The 27,838-nt window shown below is 37.5% G+C and overlaps 1 protein-coding gene across 2 annotated transcripts in view; it reads right to left on the bottom strand.

Annotated features, from left to right (window-relative positions):
• bchs (WD repeat and FYVE domain containing 3 bchs) overlaps positions 1–27,838 on the bottom strand; it is an 89,556-nt gene that overhangs the window by 57,939 nt on the left and 3,779 nt on the right. Inside the window, exons 1-8 of one of the 2 annotated variants that reach the window (XM_087343680.1) lie at positions 19,965–20,726; positions 11,186–11,431; positions 10,246–10,398; positions 9,086–9,278; positions 3,904–4,090; positions 2,458–2,624; positions 1,732–1,934; positions 401–549 (exon numbers count right to left, since the gene is read on the bottom strand). In XM_087343680.1, the coding sequence (XP_087199806.1) occupies positions 401–549; positions 1,732–1,934; positions 2,458–2,624; positions 3,904–4,090; positions 9,086–9,278; positions 10,246–10,398; positions 11,186–11,431; positions 19,965–20,168 (1,502 nt within the window). In that variant the 5' untranslated portion in view covers positions 20,169–20,726. Of the gene's footprint in view, positions 1–400; positions 550–1,731; positions 1,935–2,457; positions 2,625–3,903; positions 4,091–9,085; positions 9,279–10,245; positions 10,399–11,185; positions 11,432–19,964; positions 20,727–27,838 lie in introns of those variants that run through there. The other variant, XM_087343681.1, reaches the window with a different exon arrangement.

Below are 27,838 nucleotides of genomic sequence, written 5' to 3'. Positions count from 1 at the left end.
ACAAATGCCACAAAACAATCTTTCCATCAATTTACGAGGTATTTCTAAATTTCAGTCTGGCTCTGTTAGCATAATATTGTGTAAGCGATAAAATTTTGCGTAAGTTTCAAATTAAAGAAAAAACACAATTTATTACTCAGCTCTCTGTCAAAGTGTTCATGAATGTTCCATAATGCACAGTCACAGATGCAGGTTGTGCCATCTGTTATCAAACTTTTGTACCAAATTTTAACAAGGGTTTGCACGACAAGTTCTGCCATCTAAAACCTTTGTAATAAATCTTTATTTTTCAGTAATAAACATAAACAATAGTTTACTTATAAAACATTTCAGAGATTATTATTTTTTTCCAAATTTTTATTGGGAAATGATGGCAAATTGCTCAGTTGTTATGTCTTACCTGAGAATGTTGAGCAGGGTTTGCATGCATGTGATACTGCAGCTGACAGAAGTCTGACTTTTGAGCAGAATTGATAATGATATGAGTTCCTTGCAAGGAACAAAGTTCAACTGGAACACAATGAACTCCAGCAGTTGGAAAAACTTCTCCTGTACAATACAAAAACAAACCATCAGGGTATTAGTATCCCTATGTCCAAGCCAACGCTTCACATATTTTTCATCTCAGCTTTAGAGGGAGGTCAGATGGCAGTCTCATGCTCTGCCAACTTTACATTCAAGGGCATTCAAGGAAAGATCTGGCATACACTTAAAAGGAAACTCTTTAAGTTGTGTGTGTCTGTCCTGAGAGTATAATACTGAAAGATCATTGGTTGATTTTCATACAGAGGAAAGCCTGGTCATCATAAAGCAACTTTTGCAAACATTTTGTAAACATTCTGTACACATCAAGATAATGTTATGTTTTAATCTACCAAATAAATGTACTCATACAGTGTAATGTTACTTGTTTCATTCTACTTCCTAATGCTTCCTTTTCTTGGTAACAAAGCAATTATGACCACTCATTTAAAGGGACTGTCTGGCTCAATTTTTAAGAGCAAAACAAGATCCTCATATTTATTACAAGTAATTATGAACGACCCTGTGTGTGTATATGCGCGTGCACGTGCCCAAGTATATATAAAACAATCAAAAGAAAATCAATTTGAGCCAAGACACGTTTCTGACACAACACTAGTAACATTTATAAACAAACTGTATCAAACATATATATATCAGAATATAACTTCGCCATTGTAATTTTGCTCATAATAAGAGGCATGCAAATGTTGGTATTTGCTCCTGTTCTGCTGTTGCAAACAAACAGTTATTTGTAAACTGTAGTACATAAACAAAAAAGAAGTTCAGTGATGAAATTATGATGCCTAGTTCCTGTCAAATGTTTCATTCCATATGCTGAGTCTAAAAGGAGCTATAAAAATAAATAATTATATACAGTATTTAGTAAATAATTTCTGTTTGAAATTTGAAATTGTGACTACATTACTGTCAGATATAACCTCAAAATTGCCATGCTTACAGGTGGAACCTAGTTCATGTCACTTATTAGACAGCTGAGGTCTCATAACAATCCTGAGACAATGCTGAAACTACGACAGGGCCATAAATCTGATATTTAATTTTAACCCGTTTTCAAGAAACAATCTAGCCTCAGAAAACTTCAGTGTCCCAATATAGAAGACCTAGCAACGTTAAAAAAATATTTTTACCACTACTAGCCATTAACTCACACTGAAATATGGTATGTGTGACTTCATACAATCATACCTGTATCTCTTTAGGTTTAAGGTGAATCTTCTCGGCAAACTGCGACAAAGTATGTTGTCCTGCCAGGATAAAGTAGTTGGCATTGTCTGAATGGTATACACTTGAAATTGCATCCAAAATGATGCAGCAAAGTGATGCTGAGTTTGACTTCAGAAAAACTGACTGAAGGACCTGGAATGCTTGGATGTTACATACACTGGCTCCTAAAAAATAACATAAATGGTTTTATTGGTTAATTTTACAAAGTGCACAAAATAAATTAATAACAGGTCATATTTATCTGGCCATTCATTTAAACATTTCATCTTCAAAGTTATTAAACTTATTTTTATTTTAATATTTGGGGAAAGGGGGAAATACATCTGGAAAAGTGACTAAGGAAAACCATAAAAATCTCACATGGCCTATGATAAGTATTAGCTGTATCGTTTCGAGAAACAGACCCTATACAAAAATGAATAACAAAATGGCATGTGAATTTCTTAAATTCATTCCAATAAAATGTGAAATTTCATAAAACGTGGAAAACAACAGCTGACATTGAAAATTATGGAACTTATAAAGTATTACTTACCTCATAGGGTGGACTCCAAAAGAAAGAAAATACTTGTATATTGCTGCACTCTGCCTGTGTATGTGTATTTCCTGCTAATAACTATTAATGACTACTGAACAAACAGAACCAGAAGGTTCAACAACAGCAACAGGTGAAATGGCAGAACTTACCCCGTCCCGATGGCTGAGGCAACGAGAAGCCAAGCATCTGGAATAACGAACCCATGCTGGCTTGGCTGGGATGAAGTTTAACATACCCACACATTGTGAGGGAGGCCACCATTAGAACAAGATTTCTGATGGCCTCCTGAGATTCTGCTGATGAATCTTGCTCCAACCTGACAAAAGTCATTAGTAACAATACAGTTAATTTACCTTCTAAAATTTTAGGACAGAGGTTATGACGACATGCCACCTGGCTGGTCAAGCTTATTGCACACATTAGGGGCAGTATGTAACAAATGAATATGAATCATTTGTTAAAAGATACCTGACAGCAAAAAATCTACCACAAGCCACTCTCCTTAACACAAAGTCCACATGAACTACCCACAGACTAAGCAATAGCAAAACCCAGATAGTCAAGGAATTTGCTATTTTACTGGATAACCATCATATTATGCGGGCCCCTTGTCGCCATGACATGGCCTCAGGTAGCAGATAAAAGAGGCCTCGAGATATAAAGGGCAGCTATGATTATACTGAATATGTAGTCACATACACCCTACAAGGGGTGGTCCTCTAGCTTGGGAAATGGACGGTGGTCTAATTACAACTCACCATAACAAAACAGCATGTTACAAAATGTTACATAATCCCTCACACTTGAGAAGGATTATGAGAAGATGTTAATGAATCTTCTGGTTCCACACAAGACAGGGAATTTCTTGATTGAGTGACTATTAGCTTCTCAAGAATGACTCTGCTCAATGCAGTTCATTAGTTAATGGATAATTATCACACTCAAAAAAAGCCTGCCATCAGATCTTACCTAGAATTCAATCAATCTAGCACACATCTTCACCACCACCACCACCTATTCTCTAAGATCCATTTTAATATTACCCTTCCATCTACACCTCTACTGCAACACATACTCATCTCTCGTTTAAAAAACAAAATAAACTTATCTGACTAAGGAAGGATAGCAGAGGTAGAACTTCAGTCATCATTGAATCGGCATTAAATACAGGTGAGTGATCAGTCCCTCACTTCAGACAAATTGAAGTACTACTGTCCATTGGATATAAATCCAGATACTGAGAAGAAACCCTGGTGGTACAATCAGTACAACCTGCATCGTGTAACTTTACAGAATAACAGAGGCAAATCTCTTTCTTTACTTACTCTATAAAATTCCACAATTATAAAAACAAAATATTTGTAGGCCTCCTTTAAAACTTAAATATGCCTCTTCTCAACCTAGTTTTTCTAACTTTTTTGCTAATTTTAATTAAATAAAATGTCTGTTTAGATTTCAACAAGTTTCTTCGGTTATTCACTCTGACAATAATAAACATTAATCTGCATTTCCATTACAGCATGAGAACTTGTTTACATCCCAAACATTCAGCGACAATCAGTATAAAATTATAAATACATATGTTATTATCTTACTTGAGTAAAAATTCTGACAGGAAGTGATACCCTTGACAGGAGCGGAAATCATCGAGCAATGTCTGTGCAACTTCACTTGAGTCCTTTAAGAAGCAAAACACTGCCACAAACATCTCAACGATCTCAAGCGGAGACAGCTCCTGAACTCTCTGCATGTTGTCAATGCAGAGAGCAACACACCCTTTGTCTGTAAAAAAAAAAAGGGGGGGTTAGATTAAAAACAAAATGACTGTGCAAGATTTGAGGTTTTCACAGCGGTGAGTATGAAGATTTCTATCTTCTGGGTTTTGCGCTGTGTAGTATGGTAGATGTTTACCGACGTTTCAGAGGTCATACTGCTCCATCATCAGGGCGATGAAACGTTGGTTAGCATCAACCAGACTACACAGCGCAACAACCCAGAAGACAGAAATCTTCAACAAATGACTGCTCTGTCATAAATAAAAACACAAATACAAAAGCATTTACAGTGACATGGACTAAAGGAGGTGGAAGTTGACAACAAGTTCAAGTTTCAGGAAACTTTGTGATCTACTCTGCATAGCTGAGGTGTAAACTGAAATAAAAATTAATCTTTTTTATATATAATCATCATATCTTAAAAATGAAGGGTCATCTTGCATTCATATATCAATGTTTTTCAATGTTTTACAATTCAATGGGTTGTGTTTTAAAAAAAATTGTATAAGTATGCTTAAGTTCACATGGTAACGTAGTGCAGCAAATGACAGACAAATATTCCAAGGTCAGTAGTTGATGCAAGTGCAATCACAGGTATGGCAGTAAATCCCAAGGATTCTAAATTTTAATAGTTCCTACTATATTCTAACATAAAACACAAAGCAATTATTAAAATACTTGTTTGGGTGAAAACCTGCAATTGGTTTCTTGGTTTATCACTGGGGTGCAACACGTTCCTTGGATATTCTTTTGGTGCATTTTAGACTTATAGGTTTGTTGCACATGAAAAATGAAAACAGTTCTCTTTTCTTGGATGATGAACACAGCAAACTTTCCTGCATGCTTACTCATGTGGCCGACTCAAAAAAGCTGGATAACTGGTGATGTGTGGTCTCCCTGGCGTCTGCAACACTAAATTTTCTGATAAAAACCACATCAAAGGGACCCAGGTAGGAAAGACAATACTAGTAGATGTGTAAAGAAAGGTAAAAGGCACTAACAGCAGAGCACTGCAAACCACACTGCTTTACAAAAAATTGTATGATCTACAGCTTTTGTGGCGAGTAAATTCAATGGAGTCTTTACGGGTTATCAGCAACATCAGGTGAGGACCTGTCACTGTGATTGCCCGTAAAGACTTAATTGGAAAAGATATATTGTTTTCTGCTGTAGTCTCCCAGACTGCATATCACCACTAAACATCCCTTCCTGATTATGGTAGATAACGTTGAGAAAAGCGGTACCAATTCAAAATGGAACGCATAAAAAAATATGAGACACAGTTACTATGTAAACTTTAAGATTATGGTGATAAAACATGCAGAACAAACAAACAACTGAAGCAGCAAGAAAGGACAGTATCTCCGAGATTAATGTCTGAAAGTGGAAACAACAAAACACAAAAACTTAAGAATGTAAACACAAATATCATTCAGTAGTCCAAAACATGGTCACTTTCATGAAGCTGAAGAACAGGTTGTTCAGTTTGTATGCACTCAAAGACAACAGAACAGCTGTTCCATGTGACACACCATTAAACTCAAAGTATAAGAAATCGCAACAATGCTATCGTTAGATACTAAGTACCAGGAATTTAATGCCAGTACAGCGTTGGGTGAATGAATGATGTGGAGGGATGCATTACACCTATGAAAAAGAACTTTGCCAGAAGTTGCCATCAAACTCATTGCATTTCAAAATGTACTTTGGAAAGCAAGTAATTACCTACTAAGCCAAATAGGCAATGCTGATGAAACTCTAATTTATTTTGATATACCATCCAGTTACAGTGTTAATGCCCAAGCTGCAAAACATGCCCTCATAAAAACAGACAATGAAAAGATGCAAGTTACCGTAATGTGAGGTGTTGGCAGATGGCACAAAACTATCACCATATGTGATAATAAATCGAAAAATTATGCTTAAGAAATGGATGACTAATGAGGGACTGGTTACAAGTTGTCTAGAATAGGAGACCAGAAGTATTTAAGATTTGAGGTTTTCACAGCGGTGAGTATGAAGATTTCTGTCTTCTGGGTTGTTGCGCTGTGTAGTCTGGTCGATGTTGCATATTCATCGCCCTGATGACAGACGCAGTATGACCTCTGAAACGTTGGTTAACATCGACCAGACCACAGAGCGCAACAACCCAGAAGACAGAAATCTTCACCAGAAGTATTGTTAGGAAAATGAGAAATGCTTGCGCTGGATGCATTTTAATGTCATTTACCACCAGATATCAAATCTCTGACTCTTGCAATAAATACTGAACTTGTGGCCATACCTGGAGAAATGACCTCTCAACTACAGGTTTTAGATGTTGTGAATAAACCATTCAAGGACCATTTGAAGCAAATATATTATGAATGGCTCTTGGCAGGAGACCATATTCTGACACCTACTGGGAAAACAAGCCAGTGTACCAATGCTGTGCCAAAGGATCAAGACATCATACATATGGATCTGTCCAGAAGTTATGGTCAAAGGATATAAAAAGCGGTGCATATTTAATGCAATGGATAGAAGGAAAGATAATATTTTGTGGGAGGACCAGGATGAAGATAAGGATTATGGCAGCATAAAATGATGCAGTTGGCAATGGCAACACTGAAGGTGATGAAGCTGGGAATGGTGAAGACAGTGAGACCAACTGGTGAAACTGAATAAAGGCCAGAGATTTCATGACCACAATGAAGGAAACTTAATCGACAGATAAAATGTATAGCACATTTTCAAACATCTATTATCTTCCACGTGTTTTATTGTAATAACTGTATGAAATTAACACATAAAATCACATTTTCTGTACAGACATGCTTCTTACCGGGAAGTTGTCTTTCTTATGGATAAGTAGAGTAGAGGAAAGTAACAACATATCAGATACATTTTTTTAAGGCAAATAGATACCAGAAAGAAATCTATTTTCAAATTATTATTCCATGTTCATTATTGGTTTTTTACTATGGAATATATGCTCAGGCTATAACAGCTGAGAACAAGTTCGACGATACAGAAAACGTCAAAATATGGAAACGTGAGCATTCATTACTACTGAATAAAATATGGGCTGCTAATATCGGATAGCAGTGGCACTCTTATTGGATGCCATCTGATATTAGGGCATCCATTTTTATGGGCAGGAACTCAAACACTGAAACATATTTCACAAATGAAGGTCTTCCAGTCATCTGCATTTGCATAAGTTTGGTAACACTTGGTACGCCTCTCCTTTCCTGTCATAGAAATATAAATGAGAGCAGTAAATGCATTCCACATCCTCGTTGACTTCACAACTTTCTTCATCACTGTATTTCACCATCTTTTCTTTTGTGATACATCTTTCACAATTTTTGTTTTCTTTTGCCATCGAGGGTCTGCTCAAACTCTGTAAACGGTGATCCAGCGACCAACGCTGCTTCTCCTGAACATGATGTCCTTATCTATTGTTTGAAGACATTTTCTTCTTTTTTTGTGCATAGTAGAGGGTGATTTTGGGAGTCACCAATTTCCTACATAAAGAAAGTTTGCACTGGAGAGCAGCAGTTGATGTGGAGAAGCAAGGTGCAATGGAATTGCCATTCTCCATGTCTTCATTTTCTCCATGAATTTTAATGGAGTCATGGATTGAAAAATCTGATTTGTGGAAAAATGATTACATTGAAAAATCCCACATTTTTGGAAACCACTGACAGCATCCTTCATTGTGGTTGAATAAAGCTCAGACATGTGACAAACTGTGACAATCCCATTTCATCTATGTCATAAATTCTCGATAAACAGAAATTAACTCTTACAAGAGCATTTTCAAGAACACTGAACACTTCATTTACATTCCATCTGAAAAACCCTTTTATTAGCAGATATAGCCTGAGGCTTTCAGAACAAAAGAGGACGATTCCACAGAAAATTCTTGAGCCACTTTTTCCCACCTGCTCCTTTGTATTGCAAGAAATAGTAAATAGTTTCTTATCACTAACTGAAATGTCATTCCATGATAACACAACTTTCTGCTACAAGCAGAACACAATTCTTCAGGCAGCATGGATTTGTGATCCATCCTTTTAGAGCGCCATGATTAATAGGTTTATGATCGGTGTAATTTTTCAACACTGATCTTCAGACCTTAAACGTTATATTTGCTTTCAGCAAGACCATTTCAATTTTTCATACAGCTTTCACAATTTTAAGCATAGTATCTGGATCCCACTTTTTCTATCAAACTTCAAAAAAGTAGGTGTCATCTGCAATTTCACAGCAAGTAATATATTATTAAGCCTTGCATAATTTATAATGACTGAGTTGTAAGAGTGCTTCTAATTTTATAAGAATACATGCAAAATTAATTTATATTACAAGAGAATATCTGCTCTGAAATTTATTTCTTAATATCGGATATCCGATAAAAGGCGCCTCCTGTGAGAACAAAATGTCATAACATAACCTTTCAGTAAGATGCTATCCACACCAATCACTTTTACATAAGTAAACTAAGTTACATGCGCATTCAACACTGATATAGACAATTCGATTAAATACTCACCTCTAAATCTGGTCTGCAAATCTCGGGTAGCCAAAAATAAAAAAATTCTCAATCACACAAAAGAAACTTACCCAAATCACACAACACTTCCACAGAATATTGGTGGTCACAGCACCTAACAGCTTCATAGTCGACAACTTCGTTACAGCACTCGGCAGAGTAACAACACTGCTACCCGATATCAGGCACATATCCGATATTCAGTTACTTTCCTCTAGTTGCAATACCTTACATTTACTCCTGAAGAGGAGTGATTTGTGAAACACGATGAAGAGGTTTAGGTGCATCTGAATGTTGGGCATCTTGAAGGAGAGAACAAAAAGGACACTTTAAGGACGAAATCCTGTTAAATGGAGGTTCAAATATTCAGATTTTTTAAGGAATGGGTTTCTGAAGCAATAGGTGTGGGAACAATTGGAAAGACACAGGAATGGGGCTTCAGAGGACTAAAACAACTCTTACTATGTATGTAGCTGACAACAGGCTGTGTAAGGCCATGCCGTGAGAGTGTCATGAGGACCTCGGCAGCACTTTTCCTCCACATCACATTGTGCTGTGGACACCAGCTTGTGATGGCAGAGAAGAGCAGTGTAAGATCATCTTTATGAGCCAGCTCTTCTGCAGGAGAGGTATGGCTGCACAATCTTACCAGTACCTGGACACAAAAATCATATCAATAGTTTAACTCCGATATCAGAGAGAAAACCGAACAATTTTAATACTGAAGCACAAATACATATTTAAATTTTAAGACGAAAGTCATCATAATTGACTCAAATTTAGTTTTCCACTCGAGAAATTAAATTAATCTCAATAAATGAGTCAGTGAAGTAATTGACTGGATGGCAAGGGTTCAATTCCTGGTAGGGGCATTGGAAATATTTCTCTTTGACATGACTCAGTCCAGATGGCTCAAGGTCACACGAGCCTCCTACCAAATTGGTGCTGGAGGGTTATTTTCCATCCAGTACTGATGTTAAGAATGTATGAAGTCTTACCTCCACTCCCCATATAAACAATTATAATGTGCTTAGACCACCTACATTTTACTCCCCACTGTTTAAATTTATATCGTTATTCCACACTAAAGAAGTAAACTAAACTACTCTCAAAAGGGACTGCACCATGGTTTGTCAAATGCAGACAGTCTGAAATGCAAAACAAGAGAAATGTTTATAGAAGGATATTATATTCCTTTGCTAACTTACTGAAGTATTAACTTAAGCTGAAAGGAATTAACTAGAAGGTAAGTGGATGATGTAAGAGAAAGTGTATCTTTGCCAGGGTCCGCAGTGGCCGCGGGGTCTGAGGCATGGGCCTTGTGCCGCTTGGTCAATGGGACCGTGGGTTCGAATCCCACTCAAGCCATGGATGTTCGTCTGCGTTTTTCTGTGTCGTGCTGTCCCGTGTACAGGTAGAGGCCTTGCGACGGGCCAATCCCTCGTCCAAGGAGTCCTACCGAATGTCTATAGATCAAGCCAACCAAAAAAGTTGGGACCTGCAGTGCTCAGGCACTTGAAGAACGGGTCGTTCCCAGTATCCCAGTATGAGGTTAATTCTAAATTATGCCATATTCTTCCAAACAAAAATCACCCACATAAACAGAAGTAGTGTTTATTTACCTGTACAAATATCTTTTGAAGTAAGATTCTCCTTTCCCGTGGTGTAAACTCACTACCATTTTCTGCTGCATCTGGATTCTCTATTTCTGGCAGGTCAAAGAATAGATACAGACACTTAACAAGTGTTGATGGAACTGATACAGATGTCATGACCTGCAACAATTCCCACACATAAACTAAATAACCAAAATTAAGGAGAAGAGTATAAATCAGACAGTCCTTGTAATAATGTCAATTTCCTGCTTGCTTTCTTCCTAGAAATTCACATATTTTCTTGAGCACTTCATTCCAAATACTTGCAACATAAGTTTCTCCTTTACAGTAAAATATATTTCAAACCCACATAAAATAAACAGTAAAATGATTGGTTTTATAGACCTTAATTATTAGTGCTTTGAAAAATTAATGGGAGAACCATGTTTCCTTGATTTTAATACACCATCAGTTGTAAGATGCACCCTTAATTTAGTAGCGGTTAGAATGCTGGGCTTGTAATACTGGGGTGCCGGGTTTGATTCCCAGCGGTGCTCAGATTTACAACTTGTGTTGGGCAAGGCCGTGGTCCAGGCATCACAGAGTTTTCCTCCGGGGTTTCCCCGGTTTCTCCATGGCATCCCAACAATTACTCCACTTTCATCATCCACTCGCAAAAAGGGGGTCACAGCAGGAGCGTTAAATGTTGGGGTCCCGATCGAACCCATGTACTGATGCACACCATGCTGAATGGTGTGTACTGGACACAAAAAAAAGTGTAACTTTTGGGCCCCACTTATTATAGACAATAACATGCCAATTTTCATAAAACTCAAATTAACATCATGCTATTTGAGATCTCCAGATCTTAAAACTTTCCTCTAGCACCCAGTTCATAATATATGTGATACAATAAAGTATATAGGAGTGGCTGATTGAATTTATAAAAGACTAGATCTGTTCTTACCTGAACCAATGACACATCTCCAGCTGCAAGAAGATTGAGCGCAGAAAGTAGCATCCATCCATTGCTCGATTCTTCCGAGTTCTCAATCTCAAGAAATTTAACAATAGCACAACTGGCCGCTTCAGTCGATTGGTTGGAGGCCCGTCGACGCATCTCCGATACCATGAGGCGGGACACTTGATGGCAGAATGCCAGAATATCACGGAACTTCTCCATCATATCTGATGATGGGCTGTTTCCAAACACCTGAACCACAAAATGTACAAAATGCCAAAAACACACAACTTGTCAGTTAACTGTTGTCTGTGGTACAATCACAATACATATATAAAAGAACTCAAGAAATTAATAGAAGGATCATCTACTTTACAGAGGTTGGCAGTGCTGAGGCAAACCTAGAATGAGCTTCTGGACATGAGCAACGGAAAACATCAGGCCCCACTTGACAATGGTTGTCTTCTGGGTTGTTGTGCTGTGCAGTCTGGCAGAAATTTACTGGCATTTCGGAAGTACCTGCTGCCTCCACGTGAAAGTGGAGACACCAAGCACCTCTGAAACATGTTTAAATGTCTACCACCTTCATATTCACTGCCTCAAATCACAATCAGGCCCTACTTGTTTGCAGCCTTGATTATATGTACATAACTGTAACCGTATCATCAGTATGTCATTTCTAAATTGGAGTGTCATTATGGTTTAGCGTTCTGTAGATTGTTCCAGTCACGCCAATGTTCGCAAGATGGGTGCTTCGACAGGGTGAATATTTTCTGTTCCTACAGTATCACCAGCTTTCTCCCCTCTCCTTTGTTTCAGGTCACATCTATTAATTTATCTTACAGACAGCATCACAAATGCTTGAATTGACAAAAACCCCAACAAGTGTAATCTTACAAACAAACAGGAAACAGAAAACAACTGCAAAGAGATAGGTTGATCTGTCTTGAAACCTGAACGAGCCAAGTAACCCAATCGTTCGAGCCGACAATAAAGAATTATAAGAAGTCACACACAAAAAAGAAAGAGATAGAAAAACACTGTGGACTATAACTTGAACTAGTTCAAGCTAGTTCACAAATTGGCACCTATTTTTTAATAACTATTTTCATTTGAACCTCCCACCTCTTCCCCCCCAGGTCATGTTTAAGGCAGTCAGAAATAAACACAATTTTTTTTAGATGAAGTCCACTTTGATCACAACAGATTGGGGTGTAAAGTGCGCACATTATTCCAGGAGTAAGCATCATCCTCATCCTGAAATTAATCATTTTTGTAACATCACAAATTGCTGCAGCTTTATTCTCTTTAACGCTTCCTTTCATATCAGAGCTGTATGACGACTGCTCTTACACGACATGTCCACAGAACTCATCAATATTTTTTGTATAGTTTGCAGATTGCATCAGCCAAGAGTAACACATTTCCAATGAAATCCTCGTCCAATTTCTGTTGCAATGGCACCAGAAAGTTGTCTGTGTCACAGCAACAAGAACATTCATCAACCCTTTAAAACGCGGTGGACCGCGAGGACCCATTACATCTTATATACTACTGGCCTCTGTGCTGCTCTTTTGATAAGTGTTTCACAGATATCACAATCCTGTTCCTTTATATGTAAAGATAAAATACTGGGATTTCATTTCGAAAATAATTATGTTTTCATTTTATAATTTTAATGCTTTGTGGCGGTTCTGAAATCGAGACATACTTTGTTTGCATAAACTTTGTACTCAATCTACTGCACAATGCAACACTTGGCTTATTTAGTATTCTGGGACGAAATATCTCTTCAGACTAAATATTCTGAAGTGTTATATCTTTGATATGGTCTCTGGCTCTGTTTGTGTACATGGTGACAGATGTGAAATATTCAGATATGGATTATTGTATTCGAAACAGTGCGGGTAGCCATACACGTTACGAGTTACCTGTTGGCGTACGTCTGAGAAGGCAAACCTTTATGGCGAATTCGGCCGGAAGGTTAAAATTTTCCATTTGCATAAGATTAGTAATGTGGGGGTTGAACCGTTGTAAACTCTTCAAAAACTCATCCACGATGACCATGGGTTGAAATCTCAGCACCGCCAGCCTTCAGCATACTCTATTTCACATGTTTAAGGTAATTTTCGTGACTGAAATTGAGCCACTACTTCAGATATGCGATAGCATTGGTGTAAAAACACACCAGGTGTCTCTAAATCTCATGGGTCTTGGTTAAATCGAGTTTCATTAAAATATGCCCCTGTTCCATTGCTCCAATTTACCCTTGAGCGTATTCATGTTAGACAGCTGAGTTATTGTAGTAGTGTCTTTTTCTAGACTTTTAATTAGACATTGAAAACACAATAACACACCGGAGAAAAATGTACTTCCATAGGTATATTCGGGAGGTCGTTTACACCGAAACCAAGAAAGTAAGATTTAATAGGCCAATTTTAACACAGTCGAACGAAGGCATGATGAAGTGTTTGCCACTACGTGGTTACGTGACGTAATAGTTCAACGTACTCCTCACCATTGTCGAGAAATCCAACTCTCGGCTGAACCAAAACTTCGACGTCTACCGCCATTTTGTTAACTGCTACCTTAGCAGCATTATGTGGAATGAGTGCAAGACAATTAGCAGCAATAATTCTATCATTTACCTTCTTAAGACTCCAGAACACTGATAAACGCTTGTCATAATTAACACTTCCATTGTCCATAGTGACAAGATTCATCATCCATCACCAATTGTATAAAATTACATTTCAGTGGTAAGTCTTTTTTCACGGTACAGGTAAAACTTAAAATTAATACTTTAAAAGATGTTAATCTACTTCTCGGAAAAACAGACCCTCTGTCATTGTTATTGCTAATTGCGTGTCCAGTAGCTGTGTAGGACATTTATGTTCAACTTTAAAAGCAACTGAGCAAATTAAAAAGAAACAGATTTCCAGAACATTCGGGATACTTTCCGGAGTGCGGAATAGGGCTTCAATTTCCGAGACGGTGGGTCACCAAGGTCGTAACGTATGTGGGCAAATCAGTAAGCAGATTCCTGATTGTTTTGTCAGGTTACGTCCCTTCTTTGTCAGATTATCATCAATGACACGAGATGCTGGCCTCATGAATTAATTTCTGCATTCATGGAGTTTTACAAATAGCAAGTAGTAATCCGGCAAATAAATTCAAGCCTCTCAAAGCTAGTTCGAAGTGTATTCGCAGGTAACTGAAACAATCTTTCGATTCTGACCACGTTACATTCTACAGATTTATATGAGAATATTTTGGCCTATCTAGTCAACTTCTGGCCCACTTGGAGTCTTTTGTTTTTCCTTCGCCGTGTTAAAGTTAACAGCAATAACGATTCAAATCATAACCTCTTCACCGAACACGTTGTAGCATCAGAGCTTCAAACTGGGAGAAAATCTATACGTGTATGGTCTCTCAAGAGGTTAGATGTTTGTCTTCCAACTTAATCTCGCAAGGTTTGCCTTCCGGTGCGTCGAGTGTATTATACAATCAAAAAGTTTGCGTGACGATCAAATTTAGAATATCTTGAAAGAATACGAAAGTCAAATCAGTAATAATTCGGAAACTGAAACCGAACTTTGAATCAGTGACAGTGGTTCAAGTTATGTTGATGAAAATTCATTGGGTGAAGTGGCTATGAAATTGACATTAAATGAGAAAATTAAAATAAAGGTTTGGGTGGAGATAAAGGCAATTATGTGTGGACAGCCGTTACAGATGTGTTTGACTGAGAGGGCAATAAGGCATATATGGTACCATAAACTGTTCAAAAGGCTTTTGAATGTGACAGTGCTGAATACGATGAACATGTGGGTTTGTGTGTGTGTGTTATAAATTCCAATTATGAAAGATTGTCCAACTATAACGTGCAAATACATAATTTCTTATAAAAACTTCGCAGCACAAACTGTCATTTCCTGAAAAAGTGCAACCAACAGGGAAAAAATCAAGACCACAGAGAACATGTGTTGCGTGTACCAAGCATTGGAAAAAAAGAGACTGTGTTTGGAGGACTCCTTTGAAACTTGCTACACAAAATTAATTCCTAAGGTAATGAACAACCCTACGTTACTTTTTTACGCATAATTAACTTCTGCATACTTTTATGCACACATTTTAAACATTTAAAACATCATTTGATTCATCAAAAGCTATTCAAATTTTAAAGAGTAGGAGCATTTTTGGGCATATGACATTAAAATCACCTCCACCCTGAGCAGTATTCTTTATTTAAATGTCAGTTAAGGTTAACTATGAAGTTTTTTAAAATATAAATTACAATAACTTACACAATTCCTTCAAACCCCCTAGAATCAAGATTTCCCATCTATTTTCACAGGAATCATGGCGTTTGCTCATTTACATCACCACTGTTGTAAAATTCATCGACCAAACTGTTTTATTATCTATTTCTCTAAAAGTCTTTATAGAATTTGAGCAATTCATAAGCAAGTTGAATTATCTCTATAAACCCAAAGCTAAATTTATCATTTGTGCTAATATTTTCGTACTGAAAGCCACCATAAGCATTGTATAGTTTCCTTACTAATATCTCTGAATTTCACATCAACAGCTACCAGAATGCCTTGAGAACTGTCATTGATAACGCTTTTATAGACAGTACTAGAAAGGATCATTATTCAATGAAAAGAGTGATAAATTCATCATGACGCTCAGCTAAATAAATAACGTGAAACCACGTAGGATTTGAGGTTTTCATGACAGTGAGTCTGAAGATTGCTGTCATTGCCCCGATGATGGAGGCAGTAAGGACCTCTGAAACGTCGGTAAACATCTATCAGACTACACCGCGCAACAATCCAGAAGACAGCAATCTTCAACGTGAAACCACTTGTCAGTAATTACAATTGCAGGAAACAAACTAGACTAATAAACTATTTTATATGATTTGAGGTTTTCGTGGCGGTGAGTCTCAAGATGGCTGTCTTCTGGGTTGTTGCACCGTGTAGTATGGTAGAAGTTTTATAAATTATCTTAGGTACTTGTGGGTTATCGGGACACATCGCTTTAAAAATATGTTAGGTTAGGGTTGTTGTTATCTGTTAGTTCATTCAGTTATTTATTGCTGTCCACACACATTAACCTAACCTAACCTATTTTTAAAGCGATGTGTCCCGATAACCCACAAGTACCCTATTACACTATAAAATAATTTACAACCCATCTAAGAAATTAAAATTGAGAATCAGTATATAACAGGTCATGGCGCTGATTCAAAGTTTAATACATTTCAAAATATCTTGGGAAGTTTTTGAACAAGCTTTCCTACTAACACATAAGAAAGGTATGTGAACGTAACGGATGGAGAACAAAGTATCTAAATATCCTGCAAACATAACCACAACCTTTACCTGAATAGCTAACTAGTAACAATCAAGCATTGAAAATTTACTATAAAAATATCACAAGATTTTAACTCACATCTCTATAGAGACCAAACATTTTAGCACAGACATCAAAATCTGATAACAAAGTATGAAGTATTTGGAAAATTTTAAACATTCCACAGAAGAAGAAAATCCACCACTAATAGTGCTATAAACAGTCGTTAACTCACAGAAAACTCATTCAATATTTATTTTCATAATAACTGTAGAAAAAGTGAACAACGGTATAAAAAGCCGAACAGAGCGAAAGGCAATACAATACATGGCCATAACAATCCCTAGAACCTTCCAAGACATAAATCTTTTGCCTACAGTAACAAATGAAATAAAAGATATGATGGAATATGAACAAAATTACTCAAAACTTGCTCAGACTATATTAGTGTTCCTTTAAGTTATCTCTGTAATTAATCACTTTTTTGAAAGAACCTTCTCAAAATGACTTACATATTTAAAAGTATATAAAAAGATAGAAAACCTTCAGCTACATGTACAGGCCAAATTTGTTAATGGAATTTTACAAAATACTTGAGAAAGTTATACAAAGATGGGTAATTGATTTCCTGAACCCATTGGAACAATTTTGATTTATAAAAGGCCTATCAACTGATTAAGCTTTGTATAAATTCTTAGATTATATCTTACGCACCCTTTATGATAAAATGCATGTTGGTACAATATTTCATGACCTTGCTAAAGCATTTTATTGTGTGATTCATTACAAATTATCATCAAAACTAAATACTTACAGAATTAAAGGTAAATCTGGGGAATAGTTCTTTAATTTAATGGCAGAGAGTATAGTAGAAATCAAATACCCAAATTCAAATTCATAACTGAACTGAGGCACTGTAAAATATGCAGTTCCTTAAGATTCTATATTTGGTCCTCTTATCTTCCTTTTAAATATCAATAATCTACCAGAAAGAGACAATTCTTAGTCCAAGCCTATACTGTGCTCATGATATTAATATTATTATTTATTATCCTGATATCATTAATGATGTCTTTACTGACTTGAACAATTGGTTTAAAGCTAATAAACTCACCTTAAATTTTGACACAAAAAAGTTCATAAAATTCACTACCAACAACAAGTATCAATCCAAATATAGGTTAAAATAATAAAACAAATGATGCAGTGTTAACAACTAAATTCCTTGATTTACAGATTTATAATAATTTAAACTAGGAAAAGCACATTGAATATATTATCCCCAAACCTAGTTCAGTATGCTTTGCCATGAGGACAGTCACGCCAATTTTGCTTTGGTATTTTATTGTACTATGTGTTCATATTCATACAGAGTGGGGCAGCATTCACTATCTTTAAAAATGACGAACGAATGCTGCCCCACCCTGTACTATGACATGTTCCACATCCTCGGTTTGTACTATGAAGGATTTGTGGAATGTAAAAAAATTCTAATTCTAAAAAATCTGCACATTAGGGAACTATTTAAGTACCAAACAGAAAAATGTTGTTAAATAAAGTCATCATAATTATCCCTGTGATTTAACTAGTTCCAGGTATAATTTAATCCATATTAAGTCTGCAGTTTTCTTATTTCATGTGGTTTTCTGCAGCTGCCACAAATTTTCATTCCAGATTCAATTTCAATTTAGTTCATACGAAATTAATCTTAGGGAAATAACATTTGTGGTTGTGGGTCAGGTTCATATAACTACTGACAGAGACTGGTGGGAGGACTCTTGTGAACATGATAATGTACCTTCACATTCCATAAAATGGGGAGAATTTCTTGACTAACTAAGTATACTATCAGCTTCTCAGAAAGACTGTGCTCCATGGGGCTAGTCAACCAGTATGGAACAGTTGCTGCATTTGCCTTTTTTCTAAACCCCAATGGCACTCCTTTTAGTAAGGGTTGCAACAGTGCTCATCTCGCTTTCCGTTTTCTTGCACATAATCGGAAATATTTACTCTTGAAACAAAAATGAAACTCCCGTCCAGAGAGTCACCATACTAAGTTAGGAATACTGACATTCAGAGTTATACATTTCTTGCACACCGGATTACGCACACTGGCCAGTGGCGAATCATGGTCTACGACTTAGAACACCCAATCTGGAAGAACAGTAGTAAACTCCTGATTATCCAATTGTAGATTATCTGGTTTGAGGACTGTTTACACATGACTCCATGTATGGCTTTTCTTTACATAAATGCAGACACACGTCAACTAGGCTTTTGACATTTTTCCAGGTCACACTATCCTCTTTAGAAGGAAGGGAGAGGGGTTGGTTCTGGGAGGGTCTACAGATGTTATGATTGAACAATACTTCTATTTTCAGTGCCTTACAAATATAATCAGTGGTGGGGTGGGGAGATCTGTTCCAGTGGCTATGGTGGTGAAGAGATGGGATGCTACAGGTGCTTGGTAGCCTTACCAAGAAGAACCCTTATGTTTAAAAGACGTAAGTGTGCTCCTGGGCATAAATTGTCTAAACAATGCTGTACAGTCATGTGTTGTGGAAATGCATCTGGAAATCACAAACTGAAACTTGTAGTGACTGAAAAACCTGAAAGAACCTCAAATGACCATGGGTACAGAAGCCATGTTGCAAGTGTGGTTCAGTTGTAGTCCAGATGAAGGCTGCTCTACTAGAGGTTTGCACCAAGGACAAGCAACATTAATGCCCAGTTTTTCTATAATTTCTGCAATACTTACTTTATGGTCTTCAAGAACCACATACTCATCAAGCTCAATCTGTTTGTGGATTGGCATCCTAACCTCTCAGCATTAACACTGGTTTGGCTGCTTTTAAACTCATATACACTTCATTCTGGCAAACAGTTCTGTCCACACCGGGCAGCAAAATATCAGCAAATTTCTGCCCCTTTCACAACTTCAGACCACAGAAAACACACTGCAGCATAGTCCTTGGTTTTATGGAACAAACCTCTAGTGCAGCAGCCACCTTCATACCATGTTCACTCATAAATGTATTACAAATGAGCCACACTTGTAGCAATCAACTGTTTGACCTTGAGCTTTGTATGACCAGGCCTCATCAGTGTTGCTAATCACACAAAGTAAATATTCCAGCACTGCATGATCTCCCTTAAACGCTTTTATTGTGATGGGGAGAGACCATGTTTCTGTGGAACTGGGATGCTAACAAGCCCATTGTTGATCCCCCAGATGACACAGGGTGAAAATGGAGAAGTAATGACAGAAAAATCCTAAGGACTGAGAACAACCTGTACCACTGTCACTTTGTCCACCACAAATCCAAAACATGGGCCTCCATCGTGTAAAGCATAAACCAACTGCCTGAGTTACAGCATGGCTCTTCCCTTATAATTAATACAGACTATTAAACTAAATCCTCACCTTGCAGAAAAGAGGCAACATGTTATAAAGTTTATCATCACGTTCCTTTTCACTGAGTGGAAGTGATGGATGAGTATATTCAGAAAACAGCTTCTTGAGGTGCATGAGTCCTAAAGCAGTGTGTTGAGGATTTGAGTTGGCTTCATCTTGCAAAGGAGAAGGGGCAGACGCCCCTCCTGCACGAAATTTGCGCATTATGTTCATTGTAACAGCTGGGGCTTATATTGTTATTGCACAAAAGTTAACGTGAACAAAAGCTTTTCTTTCTTTTTAAAAAACAATGTCCATGGGTTACACAATGGTTCGTAAAGAACCAACTTGAATGATGGTGACTATGAACTGCTGGTAATGTATTCCAAAACATAGCCATAATGTCATTCTGATTTTAACACCCGGCACCACGATAACATCCAAACAAAATTTTCAATCTAGTTTTGTACTGACAGAACATGTTGTGTACGGAAACACTTCGCGAGAAATTTCACAATCGATGACTGGATTCAAGTTCTCTTGTAGGCATTCGTATTAATAAATCGAAAAGTATGTATTTGTCTTCTAATTTTTGCTGTGTATTATCGTTTACATATTTTGCACTACACGCCCACTTTCCCCAACTCTACAGATGAAGTCCGTCTTATTGGGAAACCATCGACTACGTTTGACAAGTGAAACAGTTCCATTAGCAACACGCGAGCGGTTGAGCAAACACTAGGTTACTAGCTCGCACATAGGCCATTATGTCATCTATGCATATTCTTTTCGAATATGACAAAAATGTTTATATGAATAACGTTTCCAATGCTCGCCACACAAACTACATATATTTCTCATTGCTTATTCTTCCAGCAGGGATTTCGAACTTTAATTTCTGCTGTTGATCATGCATAAATATCTGTGACATCAAATTAGTTCTTTGATCCACCGAATTTATTGTGTGAAGCTATTTTCAAATAGTTCAGACAAGCGTCAAGAGATGGCAACGCATTTCAATCTTAACTTTTCGCGCTCATTGAGAATTCAGTTTGCTGCCTACCTCATCGAAGTTCTTCACACAACGAACAACAAACACCCAACAGAGAAACAGTCCCAGTTGAATTTTCAACAAAGAAAACAGTGGCTTCCGATCTATTAGACAAGACCTTCGTGCATTTTGATGAAAATGGCTGTTGTATTCTGGGTTGTAGCGCTGTGTAGTCTGGTGGAAATTTACCAACTTTTCAGAGGTCCTTGCTGCCTCCATCATCAGGGCGGTGAGGAAAAAATTTCGCTATAATGATGAAGGCAGCAAGGACCTGTACTTGAACAAGACTACACTTATACACCTGTACAGTAACTTTAATGGCATTAGCTTTGCTCGAACGTATAAAAACGTAGGTCGCCATATTGTTATTGTTTGTGGTAAGCAACGGCCTTCATTAACATGATGATCATACCGAATTTGGTTAAAGTCGGTCAGTAAATTTTAAACAATTTGTGAAGGAGAGGTCAGACACAAGATGGACATTAAGACATAAGACGAAAATGCACTAAAATCGAAATGTTGTTACATCCACGCACTCTGTTAGAAGCTGTTATGAACTAATTAAACTTTCCTATATCTATAAAGTAATTTAGTGATCTTATTACCATTACGCACAGCTATATATCCAATCAGGTAATGCAATGGGCAATTCCATCAGAGACCCCACAGGGATTTACATTTCTTTTCTTCACACAAGTTTCCGAATTCAATTTTAAGTGTTCTACTCTGTCTGCTTGTTTGAACTCATACATATGTATCGAGATTTGCGGCAAGGAAGACGAAATAAGTTCTAATCTAAACCCGACAGAGGCGGCCCGAGACGAATGATTCGTAGTATATGAAGAAAATTTTACAATTCTGTATTAACTTACCGAGTTTAATATTGAAGGGAAAAAGTGATCATGTATGTTAAACAGCAACATATGAGGGGGGGAAAAGCGATCATTACCCATTTAAAGGTAAAGGCTCAGGTTTTTGCGAAACACTGCTCTGGACACAACTTTAGGGAGGAGAGAAGTTGGAGCCCAGAGACTGGATTGTCTTCCTTCTTACCAGTTTTCGTTTCTGGTCTGTGCCACTTAGCATCCTACCAAATCCGGTGGTTCGCGATCTTCCGTCGCTGGACACTCCAATCACTCAGGGAATGCGTGTTAGTCCGTGCTGTCTGGGTTCTCCATAGTTCATACAATGGGTCTTTACATCAACAAAGCATCATACCACTTTCTTTTCTCGAGAAATAGAAAATTCTGTATTAAAATTAAATTATTGGTTATTCCGTCAAATCACTGTTCCAATTGTAAATCGATTATTCGATATGGAACACAGAATGATATTTTAATTATTTTAATTATCTTATTTTAAATACATTGTGATTTGACGGAATAACCAATAATTTAATTTTAATTCAATAAATCACAATATGACGCAACTACACTATTTTAAAAATTCTGTATAACAGAAACAGTCTCGAATCAGGCTGTAACGTCAACAAATTACCAATATATTCGACCGTCTCGTCTCGTAAGTAGCAAGATTATAGACCTAAATTAGGGCAGTTTATTTATAATTTAAAATATCTGATTAAAAAAGCAACAAAATATTATGAACCTATCATAAAAATATCATATCTTGCAAGGAAAGGACAAGTTACCTGTGTAATCGTCTTAGACCTATACGTAATCTCACTGGTAAAACAACCATACAAGTTAACACGCGATAAATAATAATATTTATAACAGCCAAATTCTACCAGCCGCCGCTGACGAAGACAAAACTGTTGGGGATGACAAAAGTACTGAAACAAAAAAGTGTGGTGGCAGTATTAATGCAATTTTCTTCCTTCCTTGCAAACGTAATCTGCTCCCCGTACAAGTCAAACTTTAATATTTCAAGATTTCTTAACGTTAGAAATATATATATATAAAAAAAATAAACTCAGTTTTCCGGAGAAGGGTGACAGGAAACGGAAAATAACTGACGAGCAAACGAATACATTATATTATAATTTCATCCCTTCCGCTCTCCCTTCCCCGCCCTGTCTTAAATGAGGGTCTGGAGACTAAAAGCGAACCAAGACAAAATTTGTACGTGCTCTTAATCTGAAGCTTGTTACAACATGAGATACATTAAAATTTCTGATGCAGTTCCAGCCTTTCTTTTCCGTCACATAAAATCAGAAACAACGAAAAGCGAAAGGTCTTTGAGGGGGGGGGGGGACACAATTTCCAGATGAATTTCTCCGAGCTCTCATATTTAAGATGCAATGGTCTAGCGGTCAGAACACTAGCCTTGTAAGCCTGGGGTCCCGGGTTCAATTCCCGGTGGTTCTCAAATTTATAACTTGTGTTGGGCAAGGCCGTGGTCTAGGCATCACGGAGTTTTCCTCCGGGGGCTTCAACGGTTTCTCCGTGGCATCCCAACAATTACTCCATTCACACACAGAAGAAGGCAATGGCAAACCACTTCTGGATCATCTGCCAAGAACGTATATGAACAGGTCCCAGTCCGAGAAAAGGATGGAAGGATCCTGTTCATATGGACCTGTCGTCAGACAGAACACTACAAAAAAAAAATTATTACAGCAAAGTTAATCACTGCGTTACCACACGTTATTAATAAATTAATTTATTGTATTTTGACAAGTACACACGTTGTTGAAAATTGTTTCAGATAACAGACTGTACAACTTGTGTTGTATCTACACTGACCAAAATGTAAAGCTCCTATTATAGGCTTTATTACAGGCCCGTTATTCGAAATGCAGTTTGAATCTGTGAAATAGATTAGTAAATGGGATATACAGAGGGACAACCACGACATCACCATTGTGCATTCATTTTATGTTCCTTGTGCAAGGAACTAGCAGAGACTGTAAGAACCCCCCCCCCCCCTCCCTTCTGGCTGGAGCTGGATAACGATGCACTTCATTTGATCGGTTCCGCTCTGTTACTGGAATTCCACTGAACCGCAAAAGGAAGACAGAAAACATGTTATCTTTTCTCAAAGTGTTAGCAGGGCTAACACGGTTAACACGAACGCTCCACCCCCGTTTGCAAGACTAGTTATTATAAAATAGGCCTAATGTTAAAATGGATGTTGGGGAAATAGCAGGGTGTATGTGAAACGGATTGATTCGGCTGAAGATGTAGCCCTCGCCAGCGGTAAAACTACCGCACGTACGCTCGCTTCCTACTGAAACAGTGCGTTCCATCAATGCGGCAGGAAAACCGCTGAGGCACACACCGCTCGTGCGCGCAGGGTATAAGTGGCTTCAAACTAACATGAGCATGGGGACACAGATTAATACAGTTAGATAGATACAAGCGTAAGAAAGAATAAACTTGAAGTGAGCTTGGAAAATTTAAAGAAATATATATCTCAAAACCTCGGACTGAACTTGTCGTGATCTTGAGGTGACGTTGACCTATCCATGACCTCAAACTGAAATGAATATGGTCAATCAGGTTCCTGAAGATCGGCAGAAATATGCATTTGAAAAAAATGACTACCGAATGACCTTGAACATTTCAAAGGCGTCTATTCGGTAAACCCTCAAATTCATATTGTCGTGACCTTGACCTGGCATTGACCTCCCTGAGTCCTCAAACTGACATGAGTATTGTTACTCATCGGTAGAAATAGGCGTTTGAATAAATTACCTTCGAATGACCTTGAGAAATTTAAACGCCTCTATTCGGAAAACTAACGGACTGATATTGTCGTGACTATGACATAACGCTGACATGTGCGTGACCTCAAACAGACATGAATATAGTCACTCATATTCCTGCAGATAGGCAGATATATGCCTCTGAAAAAATAACTATCCAATGAACTTGAAAATTTAAAAGACCTCAAATAGGAAACCCAAGGACTGATATTGTTGAGACCGTGATATGACGATGACCTGTTAGTGACCTCAAATTCGCATGAGTATTGTCTTACATGTTATTACATATTGGTAGAAATATGCGTTTGAAATATTACTCCCGAATGACATTGATATTTTCAAAGGCCTCTATTCGCTAAACCCACGGACTGATATTGTCGTGACCTTAAAATGACACTGTCCGTGCCCTTCCATATGACCTTGACCTGTACGTGACCTCATTTTCACATGAGTATGGTAAACCACGTATTTACGGTTTGACAAAACTAAGCGTGAAAATATATGACCTTGTGAATTTTAAATACCTGTATCTAGGATACTATTTGGCAGATTTCGTCGTGTCTTCCATATTGCCTCGACCTATACGTGACCTCATTTTGACATGATTATGGTCAACGAAGTATTTACGGTTTGGCAGAAATAAGCATGAAAATATATGACCTTGAGGATTTTAAAGACCTCTATCTGGGAAACTACTTGGCCGATTTTGACGTGACTTCCATATCACCTTGTCCTATACGTGACCTCATCTTGACATGAGTATGGTCATCCAGGGGTTTACATTTTCCATATTTTTCACATACAGCTTGCATCCCATGTTATTTCATATTAACAAAATCCTATATATTATAGATCACATTATGATCTACTTCTTCACTGCCAGTGAATTCGACATCTTCCGGAATACCAAGTTCCCCGAGTGTAAATAAATGGAAATTGTAAAATTCGGTAGGCGACCTACAGTAAGGGGTGTGAGAGGGTGAATAAGCAAGAGAGGGATGCAAGTTGAGAGAGAAGAAAAAAGATAGTTCGTAGTATTTTAATTAAATTTGTCATGCATAATTCTCGTCCCTTTTTCATATTAGATCTTTTTTTCTTTCTTTCTCTGGTTTATCTGAATAAGGAAAACTTTGCCGTCTGTCTGTCTGTCTGTCCACACTTGGCCCGGTTTATTTGTTCGTCTTGTGGGAAGCTTTATACTTCATCTAACTTTTATCAAGTCCTTTTTTTCCCCCTTTTTGTTTTGCACTGAGTTTCCTTTTCTGAACCTCTTTCTTGTGTAGCTAATGAACACGCGAGCGAACAGATCCATCTTTATCACGGATTTATGCGTATGTATGTTTTGCGCGTGCGATAGATCTGTTAGAATGTGAAATCTAAACGCCTGATTTTTAAGAGTTCTTTGTGATCAGTGCATACAATTAACTCATAATGTGGAGTTCATGCCTATTCGTTCATCAGAATGTGTGATGTCCGAAAATGCTTTAGGTTTTCTGTTTAAACTTGGTACCAAAAGACTCGTAACACTGAACATTGCACGGCGAAACCCTGATATCCGTACACCAAACCCCTTAAACTTCCAAACTACACCTTGTCAGCTGTCGTTTATGTTACCCAAAAATATTCTAAATCTGTCTAAACTATTTTTTCCTAGTAAAAATCGGAAATAAACGAAAAGTGATGGCCTTCGTATAAGAGAAATCATGCGGCTTAGCAATTGCTGAAAATGAGTATCTAAATTTCAATTTTTCTAATCGTGTTAATATCCTTTGTAATAACTGCCAATATTTCGACACGAAAGGATGAATGGGTTAATGGATAGATGGCAGTATATGATAATACATTAATATAACAAATAGATCAATTTCGAATAATTAATATTAAAACACGATCATGTAAATATATTTATAGAAAATAAGATAATATAAATAAGGCATACAACATAAAGTACAAAGTATATTATAAAGTATAACTCATAATAATAACCAAATGAATCCATTTGACGAAAAGGCCAGAACCAGTTGCACAGCATTTCATGTATATAATTTCAGAGCACTTTGTAACCAGTCAAAAATGCAACATACGGCGACGTTCATCAGTCGTGGCCTATTTGATTCCAGCAGCTTTCGCCTGGAGGGACGAAGCATACTTTGTAGACAAGTATAAAAGTACAGGGTGGTTGTTAAAATCAGACAGACAACTGTAACGTTCTTTATTAAATCTGAGACAAGTGACCGTCCAGAAGAAATAGAGATCCCAAGTGAACTCGAGGTTATCCTTGGAGCCCGGAACGTCTGATGAACTGTCACATGCAGAATCTTGACATGATTTTCAGATACCAAAAGTTTCAGAGATCATTCGTGTGAAACTTTTCTGGAATATTGAAACATCTGGGTTTATCGCAGAGACACGAAAATAAAACACTGCTAGGAGGTACAGGGAGGTCATCCAGACGATGATAAGTCTTAAAGAAAATAATGAGAAAACAGCCTCAAGATGAAGTGATTGACGTAGAACATAACAAAAAAGAGAGAGGGGGGGGCGATCAATAAGCGATAAAAACATTTGAAGCAGAGTAAGCGTCATTAGTTGTTGTTTATAATGATTAACTAATTGAGTGTTAGCTTAACGTCACTTTATGTTAGTTTAATGTCAATTTGGGCTTGCTAATCACGAGGTGATGAGAAAACAACAGAAATTACATAGAAATTTTTATACCCTATGGTAGGAACAGTAGAAGCTACGTAATATCAGGTTTAAAATGCCGATTTCTCAGAACTTGTGTTCCTCCTCTCGTCGTATTCCCTTATCGTCTTATTTTCCCCAGACCTGGTCAGGAATAAGGCGTACTTAACAGTATTTCCTTCTGCCACCCAATCTCCCCAAATCCACTTTCAGGGTACGTTTCAGAGCCAACGTACTCTGTTCATTTTCGGTGTTAACTCTTACTCGTGTAATTACGTATAGATATAAGCCCAGTTCAAATTCTCTTAAAATATTCGTGACCTGGAATAGGCCAGACAGTCAAATGAATCACTAAAGGCTAGACGGTCTTCATTCGATTCCTGATAGAGACAAAAACCTTTCTTTTCGCCACCATATCCAAACTAGTCTTAGGGCCCATCCAGTCTCCTATCTAATACATATATACCAGGGGTCATTTCCCCGGGATAAAGTGTGCAC

The sequence above is a fragment of the Zootermopsis nevadensis genome, unplaced genomic scaffold (genome assembly GCF_977971745.1).
Source record: "Zootermopsis nevadensis isolate Lab colony 2312 unplaced genomic scaffold, Znev_1.0 Znev_ptg000006l, whole genome shotgun sequence".
Taxonomy (NCBI): Eukaryota; Metazoa; Arthropoda; class Insecta; order Blattodea; family Termopsidae; genus Zootermopsis; species Zootermopsis nevadensis.
Note: the sequence above shows the minus strand (reverse complement) of the source record. Positions and strands in the feature narration are given on the sequence as shown.